General features: G+C 32.5%; 3 protein-coding genes across 4 annotated transcripts; all 3 read right to left on the bottom strand.

The window, feature by feature from the left end:
- Window positions 1-846: 846 nt before the first annotated feature.
- LOC105560266 lies at window positions 847-2,312 on the bottom strand (the record flags this gene model as incomplete). The annotated part of the gene is made up of 4 exons (XM_012009215.1): window positions 2,097-2,312; window positions 1,804-1,923; window positions 1,419-1,536; window positions 847-1,108 (listed from the first exon to the last, which is right to left on the bottom strand). Coding segments are annotated over exons 1-4 (644 nt in total), but the record flags the coding sequence as incomplete, so codon positions are not given.
- A 1,541-nt stretch (window positions 2,313-3,853) lies between these two features.
- Window positions 3,854-8,551, bottom strand: LOC105560261 (odorant receptor 85b-like). 2 transcript variants are annotated; one of them, XM_012009208.1, is made up of 9 exons: window positions 7,383-8,551; window positions 7,088-7,207; window positions 6,704-6,821; window positions 6,131-6,392; window positions 5,142-5,264; window positions 4,757-4,847; window positions 4,491-4,633; window positions 4,090-4,222; window positions 3,854-4,004 (listed from the first exon to the last, which is right to left on the bottom strand). In XM_012009208.1, exons 1-9 carry the CDS (start codon window positions 7,524-7,526, stop codon window positions 3,930-3,932), a joined length of 1,209 nt encoding a protein of 402 aa, XP_011864598.1. In that variant the 5' UTR covers window positions 7,527-8,551; the 3' UTR covers window positions 3,854-3,929. The 2 variants fall into 2 exon arrangements, with proteins under 2 accessions (XP_011864598.1, XP_011864599.1); XM_012009209.1 differs by having other exon boundaries at window positions 7,121-7,207.
- Window positions 8,552-8,945: 394 nt separating this feature from the next.
- Window positions 8,946-13,259, bottom strand: LOC105560262. The gene is made up of 9 exons (XM_012009210.1): window positions 13,122-13,259; window positions 12,827-12,946; window positions 12,442-12,559; window positions 11,869-12,130; window positions 10,862-10,984; window positions 10,499-10,589; window positions 10,231-10,373; window positions 9,819-9,951; window positions 8,946-9,733 (listed from the first exon to the last, which is right to left on the bottom strand). The coding sequence occupies exons 1-9, from the start codon at window positions 13,236-13,238 to the stop codon at window positions 9,659-9,661; spliced, it is 1,182 nt and encodes a 393-aa protein (XP_011864600.1). The 5' UTR covers window positions 13,239-13,259; the 3' UTR covers window positions 8,946-9,658.
- Between the last annotated feature and the right edge of the window lie 2,427 nt (window positions 13,260-15,686).

The following is a 15,686-nucleotide window of genomic DNA, read 5'->3' as shown; positions in this document are numbered from 1 at the left end:
GAGAGAGAGAGAGAGAGAGAGAGAGAGAGAGAGAGAGAGAGAGAGAGAGTGGTGTGGCGGGTGAGAGAGGCTAAAGGTAGACGGGGGAGTGTGTGCCTGTGCGCGAACGTGAGCACGTTTGCGCGCGTGTGTGGGTGTGTGTTTTCAGAATAAAAACGACTAATGACTTCAAATATAAATATTACAGTGAGTCAAGGCCTTGAGGGTCAATGTAAATATTGTAACTAAATTACAATAACTTCTCTAAAACAATATATTTAACATTGCTTGAAAGAATAAAAACGGCGATATCTTTAATAACATGTTTAAAACCAGAATAAATGAAACCATTTCCTCTCATTCTCACATTTATACCCAATTTTTTTTTAGTTAACATATCGCAACGTTTTTTCTTAGCGTTTTATCCGGCTGTTTTACGATTCTAAGATGTCTAAACATCAGCGCTCGTCTGTGCTGCCACTTTATATTTTTAATTTTAATTGTACAGCTTACCCTATTGTAATTTTGTTAATTAGACTGATTAACATGTATTAAAATGTATAACTATAATACATTTTATGTTTTTCTTTCTTTAATTATTTTAACTTATAACATTTATTACTTCATATTAAATATACTGGATCTTTTTATCTTTTACGCCGAAGATGTTTAAAGGAACTGTTCTAAACGTTTGTCTATTGTCTATTGCTATTTTAAGTATCTTATTTTAAAGATATCGGCGTTTCTATTGTTTTATGCGATGTCAAAATACATTGTTTATAGCAAACACAATTTATTGTATTTACTTTGACTCTCTTGGCCTTGACTTCCTGTAATTTTTCAAGATATTTAAGATTCTTAATTTACCTAGCGATTTTAAACAAAGCGCAAGTGTGCGAAATGTATATTAGGATTACTGTTGCCGTAGCTGTTATTGTAATGCTTCCAACATAAATAGTTAAGAACATATGCGTCAAAATAGCGAAAAAATATGATTCTTCGTCGACAAAGTATTCCAGAGTAATTATCATTTGTAGCGAACGTGATTCATTCATTGGTATAAACACATCAAGTACACGGGGAATACAACTTATTATAACTACTCCCAACGCAGCGCTCGTATTCACAACTGAAGCAAATAAATCATGATATAGTCAACATGTAGTGGACGTAGTATGACAAGTAATATATTTTATATTTTACTAAAAAAGTATAAGAAATACAGAGAAAAAATACAACAGATATTAGTTTAATACTATTGACATCAATCTAAAGATGTTATTATTGTAAAAAATTTTACATAACTTTTTAAAACACTCGAATATAAATGATATGAATATAATATGTGATGCTTATAAACTAAATTAACATTCACATAAAAATAATATACTAGGAAAATAACTTGATTGATACAATTGCAATTCGAGATGATATCTTACGAAAAATAAAGATCGTATGGAATTTTGTTTCGTTTGCAAATTTTCGTAAAACTTCCAATTCTGCCTGAGCTTTTAACATATTCCAATCGTATCGAACTCTGTCGAAGATATATTTGATCTATGATCACAAATAAAATATCTTATTTTGGCGGTTTTTGGAAATTATATGTCCTATGAGATACTTTTTTATATTTTCACGTAATTGTAATATTTTTTTAATAATACTTAATTCAATATTTTTAAATATATTAAATAATTATTATATGTCATACGATGTTAAGTAAAATTGGAAATAGAAAAACTATAATCGATAAAAAATATTATTTTAACCAAAAATCTTATATGAACAGAATTTCAAATACTATAAAACCAAGTGAACACTTACGTTATCATTGAGTAGCAGACATGTGTTATACGTCAGAATATATATACAAGTCATAACAATGTATGACAACATTTTAATAATACACACGATGCTGTACTGTTTTATAAACAATGGAATGCACTGAAAGCAGTAACCTTATTGAAAGATTATAGCAAAAATGTAAACAAACATTAATTTAAATAAAAGTGTATTTATTTAATATTATAGAGACTTGTCAATTGTTGTATCACAAGGACTTGGCATAAACAGTTATTTAAATAAGTAAAATACATATGGAATAAGAAATTGAATACCTGACATATTAGGAAGGATATGAATAACGTTTGATAAAACATTATTTGTACTTTCTTGAAAGTTGAAATATCATCAGGCCACAGACCGAGAGACAACAGAAGAATCCTATTCAGCATATAATATCGTTCTCCACCCAAGTCCATCTTCCACGAAAGCTGAAATGCGTGTGTCAGACCTAACGCTGCAAACCTGTGTTTCCCCCTCCATGTATCGAATTTAGGTAGACGATAAATTTTTCTTTCTTAGACTCATAAGATAATTGTAAAGGTTCAATTTACCGTAGGATAAATAGCAGATGTAAAAAATTCATAAAGCACCGGCGCGGGGGAAATAGGTGTGTGTAGTAAATAAAGACTAAATTTCCTCGATTTTCTCCCGCCTCGACTATAAAACGAATAAATCAATAGAAATGGCATTATCAAAATTAGCAAAATACATCATATACTTTTTCCTTAAAAATAGATGTCTTTTTATATCAAACACTATAAGTTTTACGGGTAACTATCACCATTTTATATCATTATACCTAACCATCACTTTATTATGATACGCATCGACTTCCTTCTACGTACAATAGCAACACTTTTCACATTTTGTGTCTATTAATGAATTTAAAAATTTGAATTAAAAAACTTGGATATAACAGTGCAGTAATGCAACCAATGTTTTGCAGAAGTGTGGAAAATTCAGATTATAACATGTGTCATTGTTCATGTATAAGGAGAAGGTACGTATTGATTACCTCTCCATTTCTTATTACCCTTTCAATGTGTGTTCAACAATGCACCGTTCCATTACTTCTACAATCGGTAGACGTTGCTCTTTATTATTCCTGTTAACGCGATGATTGTTGTGTAACGATTCGTCTAATTAGGAGAACTTCATCCTTCAGCTGAAAGAAATATCGATGCGCGTGGGGAATAGTGTCAAAGGCGCTTACAGAGTACAGCGGAAGTGTGTGAAACTGTGCGTGACGCACGTAGATGTGTAGTGTACTCACGTGCGTACATATATCTGTCGCTTATGGCTGCGTAATTCATGTGTAGATTCGCACCCGAACGCCGCGCAGTGACACAGCGTGTCTCTATACTGAAAGAAGTATATACAAGTCTCTTGTAAGAGATGATTGGCTCCATAAGGTGGCGTATCTATATCACGTTGAGGTTAACAATTTGAAAGCTCTCTGGTTCCGCAAGTTCGCTTGAAAAAAAGTCGACGAAACTTTTGAAACGACTCATATTTGTCGGTTTACAGTTTTTTTGGATTAATTTTTCATGCCCGAATGCGCTTTGCAAAAATGTTAGTCAAGCTTGCGCTCTCTATAGGAGATGTGAGGTTTGGTTAGGGTGACCCAGATTGGGCCCTATTTCTCAGGAAATAGTTTTTCCTCTTCCGAAATATCCTCTTCTCACGTGGACGCCTTGTTGAGTTTCCCTCGAGGTTGGCTAGTGAGTCTTTATTTGCACTCAGGCTATTGAAATGTTTAATCATGTAGGCGACATTAAATTGTAAGCATTACATATTTAGCGCTTCATCATATTATGTTATATTGCAAAAAATATTGAAAATAAATTATATTAAATATCTGCACCGAAAAAGGGAAATTACATTGGGAAGATATGATTAGTTGATATTATTATTAATAATGGAGAAGGAAGATAAAATGTAATCCAAAAACATGTCTTAATCTATGACATAATAGCAATAATTTAAAAAATATATTACATTATTATTTGGTTTGATTTAATTTATTAATGAATATGTAGAAAAGTACATGTAAAATGTACTGTACATATCCTAGACCTATAACTCGAATACCTAAAACGTAATTATTACTTCTTTTCGCTTTCGGTGAGTGTCCCCATAGATTGAAGAACCATAACGTAGGATATGGACATACTTAGAAGCTATAAATATTATGATTAATAAATATTTAAAATCTCTTTCTGTCATTGGACTCATCAAAATCGAATTACCCTTAATAGTCCTTACCGTAGCAAAACCTTCTAACGACACGTCAAATAAAGCTCCAATTGTCAAAACACTCTGTTTGTTACTTCTTTGTATTATAAGTATTATTAATTTTTGCATACATATTGGCGCAGTGTACCACTGTGCATTGTATCTATTACATACACAAATATACATATACAGCAATTAATATGAATTAATATATTTAATTAAATGAAATTATTAATTAATCAATTATTAAATAATCATTAACCTCTTGGTTTATGTTGTTTGTATGTTTTACAAGTAATATTTAATGATATACAAAATTATGTATATATATATTTACAATTATTTACATTAATTACACATTACGGAATTACGAGAGTTATATGGTAGATATATTTACAATATTATACAGTTAGGACAATGTGTTTACTTACGTCGCTTGAGAAATGGCAGTGCTGCTATCTATAATGTTCTGACCAACATAATTTCCCAGAAAACTACAATACATTAGTCCAAATATCATTACACCGTTTGTAACTACATCTAATTTTTCCCAGGATGTCACTGCATTAATTACCTTGAATCGAATATTATTTATTAATTTTATAACTTCTGTAGTTTTATATTTGTATATCATCATAATAATAAATTTTTTTTCAATAAATGATATAATATTCTGTTCGTTTGCATTTACGCTTACATTGCAGAAACTGAGACTCATCATAACCACACTACATACTAATAGCACGTTAAGGAACATCGAAAAACTGTTCGTTATATTATTAGCAGAACTATAACAGCAAAATATGTAGATATTTAGTTTTCATTCGTAACAATAATTTTTGGCCTGTGCGCTGAGCTCTTTTTGCAAGGACTTTTCACGTTGTGCAAGGACTTTTCAGGACGTATCACATTCAAAAAATGGCAGTTTATTAAATTTCGCTGTTTTTAGCTTTGTTCATGTTGATATCTGTTATATGAACGATAAGTTAATATTTGTAATATTATATATCGCAACAATAATTTTGTCTTGTCCAGGCAAAGTCGGTTAGGAGTGCAAAGGAATAATATAATTGAATACTAACTCCATAGCTCGACGATGAACATATACAGCATAAATTAAATTGTTGTAAAACATTGACTGTTTAATGTCCTTTGGTATTAATTGTACATTTTTGTCACTTGTACATACGTGTTCCATTTGATAGCTATCAAAATACAGATTTAGTGATACTAAACGTGTTCTTATATTAGGTATTTAAATAAATCAATAAAGTTTATTTGTTGGTTGCGTGTGTGCGTGCGTGCGTGCGTGCGTGCGTGCGTGCGTGCACGAGCGCGCGCGCGCGTGTGTGTGTGGTACTGTTTTTGTCTATTATTAATAAACACAAATTACTACAAATATAAAAATTACAGTAAGTCAAGGCCAAGAGAGTCAAAGTAAATAAATTAAAATGTGTTTGCCAAAACAATATTTTTAACATGGTATAATATAACACTAAAAAGGCGATATTTTTCATAGCATATTTAAAACGAGCATAAATGAGACAATTTTTTCCTCTCATTCTCACGTTTTTACCCAATTTTTTTACATTAACATATCGCCCTTTTTTCTCACCATTTATTCCGACCGTCCTATGATTCTAAAATGTCTAAACACCAGCGCTCATCTTTGCTGCCACTTTACATTTTTAATTTCAACTTTACGACTTGCCCTGTTGTAATGTTGTTACTTAGGCTGACTAACGTCCGTTGTAAAATGTACAACTATAATTCGCTTTATATGTTTTTATGTCTTTAATTATTTTAACTCATAATGACATTTATTACTTCATATTGGATATACTGGATCTTTTTTATTTGTTGTGTTGAAGATGAACAAAAAAACTGTTCGAAACGTTCGTCTTTTGTCTATTCTCATTTTAAATCTGTTATTTTAAAGATATCGGCGTTTCTATTGTTTTATGCGTTGTTAAATATATTGTTTTAGCAAACTCATTTTAATTTATTTACTTTGACTGTCTTGGAATTGACTTACTGTAATTTTTAGAGAAAATTAAGATTCTTATTTTACCTGGCGATTTTAAACAAAGCGCAAGTGTGCGAAATGTATATTAGGAGTACTGTTGCGATAGCAGTTGCTGCCATGCCTCCAGCATAAGCAACTAAGACCATATGCATCAAAATAGCGAAAAAGTATGTTTCTTCGTCGACAAAGTATTCCACAGTATATAATATTTGGAGCGATCGTGATTCATTCAGTGGTGTAAATATATCAAGTACACGGGGGGAATAACTTATTATGACTATTACCAATGAATAAATATTACTCGAAACTGAAGCAAATAAATCATGACGCAGTGAGCATGTAGTGGACGTAGTATAAAATGCAATGTATTTTATATTTTACTACAACGTACAAGAAATTCACAGAACACAATACCACAGATATTAGGTTAATTGTTTTGACATTTATCTAAAGACGTTATTATTTTAAAAAATTGGACATATGCTTTCTAAAACATTTAAATTTAAATGATATAAATATAATGTGTAATGCGTAAAAACTAAATTAACATTCACATAAAAATAATATATTAGGAAAAGAACTTGATTGATACAATTGACATTCGATTTGATATCTTACGAAAAATGAAGATCGTTTGGAAGTTTGCTTCGTTTGCATATTTTTGTAAAATTTCCAAATCTGCATGAGCTTTTAACATATTCCAATCGTATCGAACTCTGTCGAAGATATATTTGATCTATGATCACAAATAAAATATCTTATTTTGGCGGTTTTTTGAAATTATATGTCCTATGAGATACTTTTTTATATTTTCCCGTAATTGTAATATTTTTTTAATAATACTTAATTCAATATTTTTAAATATATTAAATAATTATTAGATGTCATACGATGTTAAGTAAAATTGGAAATAGAAAAACTAAAATCGATAAAAAATATTATTTTAACAAAAATCTTATATGAATAGAATTTCAAATACTATAAAACCAAGTGAACACTTGCGTTATCGTTGAGTAGTAGACATGTGTTATATACCAGAATAAATAGACAAGTCAGAACAATGTACGACAACATTTTAATAATACACACAATGCTGTACTGTTTTATAAACAATGGAATGCACTGAAAGCAGTAACCTTATTGAAAGATTATAGCAAAAATGTAAGCAAACATTAATTTAAATAAAACTGTATTCATTTAATATTATAGAGACTTGTCAATTGTTGTATCAGAGCGACCTGACATAAACATTCATTTATAAATTAATAAAATACATGTGGAGTAAAAAATTTAATACCTGACATATTAGAAAGGATATGTATAACGTTTGGTAAAATATTATTTGTACTTTCTTGAAAGTTGAAATGTCATCAGGCCACAGACCGAGACTCGACAGAAGAATTCTACTCATCTTATAATACCGTTCACCAGCGAAGTCCATCTTCCACGAAAACTGAAATGCGTATGTCAGGCCTAACGCTGCAAACCTGTGTTTCCCCCTCCATGTATCGAATTTAGGTAGACGATCAATTTTTCTTCCTTAGACTCATAAGATAATTGTAAAGGTTCAATTTACCGTAGGATAAATAGCAGATGTAAAAAATTCATAAAGCACCGGCACGGGGGAAATAGGTGTGTGTAGTAAATAAAGTCTAAATTTCCTCGATTTTCTCCCGCCTCGACTATAAAACGAATAAATCAATAGAAATGGCATTACCAAAATTAGTAAAATACATCGTATACTTTTTCCTTAAAAATAGATGTCTTTTTATATCAAACACTATAAGTTTTACGGGTAACTTTACGGGTATGTAACTATCACCATTTCATATCATTACACCTAACCATCACTTTATTATGATACGCATCGACTTCCTTCTACGTACAATAGCAACACTTTTCATATTTCGTGTCTATTAATGAATTTAAAACTTTGAATTAAAAAATTTGGATACATATAACAGTGCAGTAATGCAACCAACGTTTTGCAGAAGTGTGGAAAATGCAGATTATAACATGTGTCATTGTTCATGTATAAGGAAGGAAGGTACATATTGATTATTTCTCCATTTCTTATTATCCTTCCAATGTGTGTTCAACAATGCACCGTTCCATTACTTCCACAATCGGTAGACGTTGCACTTTATTATTCCTGTTAACGCGATGATTGTTGTGTAACCATTCGTCTAATTAGGAGAACTTCATCCTTCAGCTGAAAGAAATATCGATGCGCGTGGGGAATAGTGTCAAAGGCGCTTACAGAGTACAGCGGAAGTTTATGAAATTGTGCGTGACGCACGTACATGTGTAGCGTACTCACGTGCGTACATATATCTGTCACTTACGGCTGCGTAATTCATGTGTAAATTCGCACCCGAACGCCGCGCAGTGACACAGCGTGTCCCTATACTCAAAGAAGTATACAGGGTGAGTCACAACATTTGTGACAACGCTCGTGAGAAGGTAGAACGGATCGAGATGAACAGAAAAGTCCTGTACCATTTGCAATTTTCGCAATAGTTAACGAGTAATTAATTATTAAAAATTGTCGACTTTGCCCTGCCCACAGCCCAATTCGAGCGCGTGGCGAGATGTGACCGCACGGCGATCTATATTGCCTGGCGCGTGGTGGGCCGCGAGACGCGGGAGCGGCGACGTAAGCTCGCCGGCAACGGCGCGCTGTCCTCCCCCCTCGCCTGGCAATTTCGATCGCCGTGCGGTCACATCTCGCGATGCGCTTGAATTAGGCGGTGGGCAGGGCAAAGTCGACGATTTTAAAAAATTACTTACTCGTTAACTATTGCGAAAATTGCAAATGGCACCGGACTTTTCTGTTCATCCCGATCCGTTCTACCTTTTAACGAGCGTTGTCACAAATGTTGTGACTCACCCTGTATATCACGTCACCAATTTGAAAGCTCTCTGGTTCCGCAAGTTCGCTGGAAAAGAAGTCGACGAAACTTTTGAAACAACTTATATTTGTCGGTTTACAGTTTTTTTGGATTAATTTTTCATGCCCGAATGCGCTTTGCAAAAATGTTAGTCAAGCTTGCGCTCTCTATAGGAGATGTGAGGTTTGGTTAGAGTGACCCAGATTGGGCCCTATTTCTCAGGAAGTAGTTTTTCCTCTTCCGAAATATTCTCTTCTCACGCGGACGCCTTGTTGAGTTTCCCTCGAGGTTGGCTAGTGAGTCTTTATTTTCACTCAGGCTATTGAAATGTTAAATCATGTGGGCGACATTAAATTGTAAGCATTACATATTTAACGCTTCATCATATTATGTTATATTGAAAAAAATATTGAAAATAAATTATATTAAATATCTGCACCGAAAAAGGGAAATTACATTGAGAAGATATGATAAGTTGATATTATTGTTAATAATGGAAAAGGAAGATAAAAAGTAATCCAAAAACATGTCTTAATCTATGACACAATAGCAATAATTTCACAAAAATGTATTACATTATTATTTGGTTTGATTTAATTTATTAATGAATATGTAGAAAAGTACATGTAAAATGTACTGTACATATCCTAGTCCTACAACTCGAATACCTAATACGTAATTATTACTTCTTTTCGCTTTCGGTGAGTGTTCCCATAGATTGAAGAACCATAACGTAGGATATGGACATACTTAGAAGCTATAAATATTATGATTAATAAATATTTAAAATCTCTTTCTGTCATTGGACTCATCAAAATCGAATTACCCTTAATAGTCCTTACCGTAGCAAAACCTTCTAACGACACGTCAAATAAAGCTCCAATTGTCAAAGAACTCTGTTTGTTACTTCTTTGTATTATGAGTATTATTAATTTTTGCATACATATTGGCGCAGTGTACCACTGTGCATTGTATCTATTACATACACAAATATACATATACAGCAATTAATATGAATTAATATATTTAATTAAATGAAATTATTAATTAATCAATTATTAAATAATCATTAACCTCTTGATTTATGTTGTTTGTATGTTTTACAAGTAATATTTAATGATATACAAAATTATGTATATACTATATATATATATATTTACAATTATTTACATTAATTACACATTACAGAATTACTAGAGTTGTATGGTAGATATATTTACAATATTATACAGTTCGGACAATGTGTTTACTTACGTCGCTTGAGAAATGGCAGTGCTGCTATCTATAATGTTCTGACCAACATAATTTCCCAGAAAAATACAATACATTACTCCAAATATCATTGCACTGTTTGTAACTACATCTAATTTTTCCCCGGATGTCACTGCATTAATTACCTTGAATCGCGAATATTATTTATTAATTTTATAACTTCTGTAGTTTTATATTTGTATATCATCATAATAATAAATTTTTTTTCAATAAATGATATAATATTCTGTTCGTTTGCATTTACGCTTACATTGCAGAAACTGAGACTCATTATAGCCACACAACATACTAATAGCACGATAAAGAACATCGAAAAACTGTTTGTTATATTATTAGCAGAACTATAACAGCAAAATATGTAGATATTTAGTTTTCATTCGTAACAATAATTTTTGGCCTGTGCGCTGAGCTCTTTTTGCAAGGACTTTTTGACGTATCAAATTCAAAAAATGGCAGTTTATTAAATTTCGCTGTTTTTAGCTTTGTTCATGTTGATATCTGTTATATGAACGATAAGTTAATATTTGTAATATTATATATCGCAACAATAATTTTGTCTTGTCCAGGCAAAGTCGATTAGGAGTGCAAAGGAATAATATAATTTATTACTAACTCCATAGCTCGACGATGAACATATACAGCATGAATTAAATTGTTGTAAAGCATTGACTGTTTAATGTCCTTTGGTATTAATTGTACATTTTTGTCACTTGTACATACGTGTTCCATTTGATAGCTATCAAAATACAGATTTAGTGATACTAAATGTGTTCTTATATTAGGTTTTTAAATAAATCAATAAAGTTTATTTGTGTGGGTGGGTGTGAACGTGTGTGCGTGCGTGCATACGTTCGAGCGTACGAGCGTGCGTGCGTGCATGTGAACGCACGCGCGCATGTATGTGTGGTATTGTTATTGTCTATTATTAATAAACACAAATTACTACAAATATAAAAATTACAGTAAGCCAAGGCCAAGAGAGTCAAAGTAAATAAATTAAAATGTGTTTGCCAAAACAATATTTTTAACATGGTATAATATAACACTAAAAAGGCGATATTTTTAATAGCATATTTAAAACCGGAATAAATGAGACAATTTTTTCCTCTCATTCTCACGTTTTTATCCAATTTTTTTACATTAACATATCGCCCTTTTTTCTCACCATTTATTCCGACCGTCCTATGATTCTAAAATGTCTAAACACCAGCGCTCATCTTTGCTGCCACTTTACATTTTTAATTTCAACTTTACGACTTGCCCTGTTGTAATGTTGTTACTTAGGCTGACTAACTTCCGTTGTAAAATGTACAACTATAATTCGCTTTATATGTTTTTATGTCTTTAATTATTTTAACTCATAATGACATTTATTACTTCATATTGGATATACTGGATCTTTTTATTTGTTGTGTTGAAGATGAACAAAAAAACTGTTCGAAACGTTCGTCTTTTGTCTATTCTCATTTTAAATCTGTTATTTTAAAGATATCGGCGTTTCTATTGTTTTATGCGTTGTTAAATATATTGTTTAAGCAAACTCATTTTAATTTATTTACTTTGATTGTCTTGGAATTGACTTACTGTAATTTTTAGAGAAAATTAAGATTCTTATTTTACCTGGCGATTTTAAACAAAGCGCAAGTGTGCGAAATGTATATTAGGAGTACTGTTGCGATAGCAGTTGCTGCCATGCCTCCAGCATAAGCAACTAAGACCATATGCATCAAAATAGCGAAAAAGTATGTTTCTTCGTCGACAAAGTATTCCACAGTATATAATATTTGGAGCGATCGTGATTCATTCAGTGGTGTAAATATATCAAGTACACGGGGGGAATAACTTATTATGACTATTACCAATGAATAAATATTACTCGAAACTGAAGCAAATAAATCATGACGCAGTGAGCATGTAGTGGACGTAGTATAAAATGCAATGTATTTTATATTTTACTACAACGTACAAGAAATTCACAGAACACAATACCACAGATATTAGGTTAATTGTTTTGACATTTATCTAAAGATGTTATTATTTTAAAAAATTGGACATATGCTTTCTAAAACATTTGAATTTAAATGATATAAATATAATGTGTAATGCTTAAAAACTAAATTAACATTCACATAAAAATAATATATTAGGAAAAGAACTTGATTGATACAATTGACATTCGATTTGATATCTTACGAAAAATAAAGATCGTTTGGAATTTTGCTTCGTTTGCATATTTTTGTAAAATTTCCAAATCTGCATGAGCTTTTAACATATTCCAATCGTATCGAACTCTGTCAAAGATATATTTGATCTATGATCACAAATAAAATATCTTATTATATTTTGTAAGTTTTTTAGGAATTATATATCCTATGAGATACTTTTTTATTTTTTCATGCAATTGTAATCATTTTTAATTATATTTAATTGATTTTTTTTCAATATATTAAAGAGTTACGTAATACGATGTTATGTAAATTGGGAAATAGAAAAACTAAAATGGATAAAGAATATTATTTCAACGACAAATCTTATATCAACAGAATTTGAAATACTTTAAAATTAAGTCAACACTTACGGTATCGCCGAGTAGTAGACATGTGTTGTACAATAGAATATATATAAAAGTCAAAACAATTTGCGACAACACTTTAAGAATATACTTGATGCTGTTCTGTTTTATAAACAATGGAATGCACTGAAAGCAGTAGCCTTATAGAATAATTATTGCAAAAATGTAAACGAAAACATCATTTTACATAAAAATTTATTCATTTAATATTATAGAGACTTGTCAATTGTTATATCACAACGACTTGGCATAAACAGTTATTTAAATAAGTAAAATACATATGGAATAAGAAATTGAATACCTGACATATTAGGAAGGATATGAATAACGTTTGATAAAACATTATTTGTACTTTCTTGAAAGTTGAAATGTCATCAGGCCACAGACCGAGACACGACATAAGAATTCTATTCAGCATATAATATCGTTCTCCACCCAAGTCCATCTTCCACGAAAACTGAAATGCGTATGTCAGGAATAACGCTGCAAAACTGTGTTTCCCCTTCCATGTATCGAATTTACATAGACGATATATTTTTCTTTTTTAGACTCATAAGATAATTGTAAAGGTGACATTTAGTTTACCGTGGGATAAATAGCAAATGTAATAAATTCATAAGGCACCGGCAAGGGGGAAATAGGTGTAATGTAGTAAGCAAAGAGAATAAATTTCCTCGATTTTCTCCCACCTCGACTATAAAATGAATAAGTCAATAAAAATGGTATTATCAAAGTTAGCAAAATACATCGTATACTTTTTCCTTAGAAATAGATGTCTTTTTATGTCAAGCACTATAAGTTTTACGGGTAACTTTACGGGTAACCATCACCATTTTATATCATTATGCCTAACCATCGCTTTATTATGATACGCATCGACTTCCCTCTACGTACAATAGCAACACTTTTCATATTTCGTGTCTATTAATGAATTTAAAACTTTGAGTTATAAAATTTGGATATAACAGTGCAGTAATGCAACCAACGTTTTGCAGACGTGTGGAAAATGTAGATTATAACCTGTGTCATTGTTCATGTATAAGAAAGGAAGGTACATATTGATTACCTCTCCATTTCTTATTACCCTTCCAATGTGTGTTCAACAATGCACCGTTCCATTACTTCTACAATCGGTAGACGTTGCACTTTATTATTCCTGTTAACGCGACGATTGTTGTGTAACGATTCGTCTAATTAAAAGAACTTCATCCCTTAGCCGAAAGAAATATCGATGCACGTTGGGAATATTGTCAAGGGCGTTTATAGAGTACGGCGAAAGTGTGGGAAACTGTGCGTGACGCACCTAGGTGTATAGTGTACTCACGTGTGTACGTATATCTGTTGCTTATGGCTGCGTAATTCATGCGTAAATTTGCACCCGATTGTCGCGCAGTGACACAACGTGCTCTTATACTCAAAGGGGTATATGCGTGTCTCTTAAAAGGCTGTAAAAACATGGGAGGCGCGACCATTTATTCGATTCTAAGTGATGGTACACTTTAGATAAAAATAATTCAACGGTAGAAATAAACATAGTAGTAATAAAACGAGCAGAGTTTTCGACTTTTATTATCCTGGTGAGAAACGAAACGATTCGAAATTGAAATATTCTAAATTGATCCTAAATTTCCTATATCGTTTATTACAGATAATAAAATTGACTTAACGAATCGTTAAACAAAAAATAAATCTCATAGCTATCGTCGCTGAGATTATTTAATTACGCATATAAAAGTACCGTTAGATGCTTAATTATTCATATTTAATTTGGCCATCATGGTTACGTGACGTTAGGTGATTTTTGCGTTTAAATTAAATACAGCTACGTTTTACGTCGCGAGGATCCCAACGTCGTTAGTCGGTCGACCTCCTGTAATGTATCGTGGAGCGCGAAATTTTTGCAAACGGCTACGGGGCAGCGTGTAATTCGGAGCTACATCTAGAATAACGTACAAGGGACTCGAGGAATGCGTATTTTAGACGCGTTACACGCCTGTGCGTCGACCGCAGCCGACTCGTTGCGAAGTTTTAACCGGTATGAGAAACCGCAAGGGGTATATCGGAACACGACGATCTCGTGGTACGCGGAAGAGAATTCCCGAAATCCTTCTCGCAGGTTCGATTATCAGGACGTATAATGGAACGTGATTTGCGGTCGAAGGCCGAGATGGAGCGCATCATATTGGCTATCGTTGTAACAGAGCTCAGAGACGAATAAGGCTGTTCTATCGCCGGCCCTCCTTCGGAACGGCAAGCAAATTTCTACGAGCATCTCTCCGGCGATTCGAACGATCGCTCGATGAGACTCGTTATGGTAGAATATTTACAAGCGAAAATAGAGAAATCTTGCTGCGCGTTTCCTCGTAACATTATTTATAATATTATTAAATATCGAGAGCACATTTTACAATCCACATTCTTGCACTCTGCAGCTTCAGAAGAATATTATTTCTAATAAGGTCGAACGAGATATTCACTGTCGGATTCTCGTTCGACGGTGGTTTCTTTCGCGGTATCTTCGCTTCTTAGAACTTTATAGATACGTTACCAATAAAAAATTTTACTGGATCAAAAATCAGTTTCGAATCATGTACGTATCATAACGTAATCATACGTCAGCACGTGCTGCTGACGGGAAATAAAAAAAAATGAAATTACTCAGCCATGTAATTAAGCGCATTTTCCCGACCGATCTTCTTGCTGCGCCATCGCGTCAATTGCACAGCTTTTGATCGGCTGTCCATTGACTCGCGATCAACACGGTGAAGTCGTCAAGCAGCACCGGCCCGTTCATCACACAATTCGCGCGAGTCACGTTATCCGCTCGTTCTCGTTCTCGTTTACTCGCGCACCGCTAATCTGGATC

The sequence above is a fragment of the Vollenhovia emeryi genome, unplaced genomic scaffold (genome assembly GCF_000949405.1).
Source record: "Vollenhovia emeryi isolate VEMERY1.0 unplaced genomic scaffold, V.emery_V1.0 DF939235.1, whole genome shotgun sequence".
NCBI classification, from domain to species: Eukaryota; Metazoa; Arthropoda; class Insecta; order Hymenoptera; family Formicidae; genus Vollenhovia; species Vollenhovia emeryi.
Note: the sequence above shows the minus strand (reverse complement) of the source record. Positions and strands in the feature narration are given on the sequence as shown.

Bases quoted from the DNA above. Each gene is read 5' to 3' on its own strand.
- LOC105560261 (XM_012009208.1), bottom strand. From the start codon at position 7,526: ATGGACTTCGCTGGTGAACGGTATTATAAGATGAGTAGAATTCTTCTG. The intron at 6,393-6,703 runs GTAAGATATCAA...TATTTGCTTCAG, and splicing joins CCAAACGATCTTCATTTTTC to TTTCGAGTAATATTTATTCA. The intron at 4,223-4,490 runs GTAAGTAAACAC...TGTATGTAATAG, and splicing joins ACTGCCATTTCTCAAGCGAC to ATACAATGCACAGTGGTACA.
- LOC105560262 (XM_012009210.1), bottom strand. From the start codon at position 13,238: ATGCTGAATAGAATTCTTATGTCGTGTCTCGGTCTGTGGCCTGATGAC. The intron at 12,560-12,826 runs GTAAGTGTTGAC...TTGTGATCATAG, and splicing joins GTCTACTACTCGGCGATACC to ATCAAATATATCTTTGACAG. The intron at 10,590-10,861 runs GTTAGTAATAAA...TTGCTGTTATAG, and splicing joins GTTCATCGTCGAGCTATGGA to TTCTGCTAATAATATAACAA.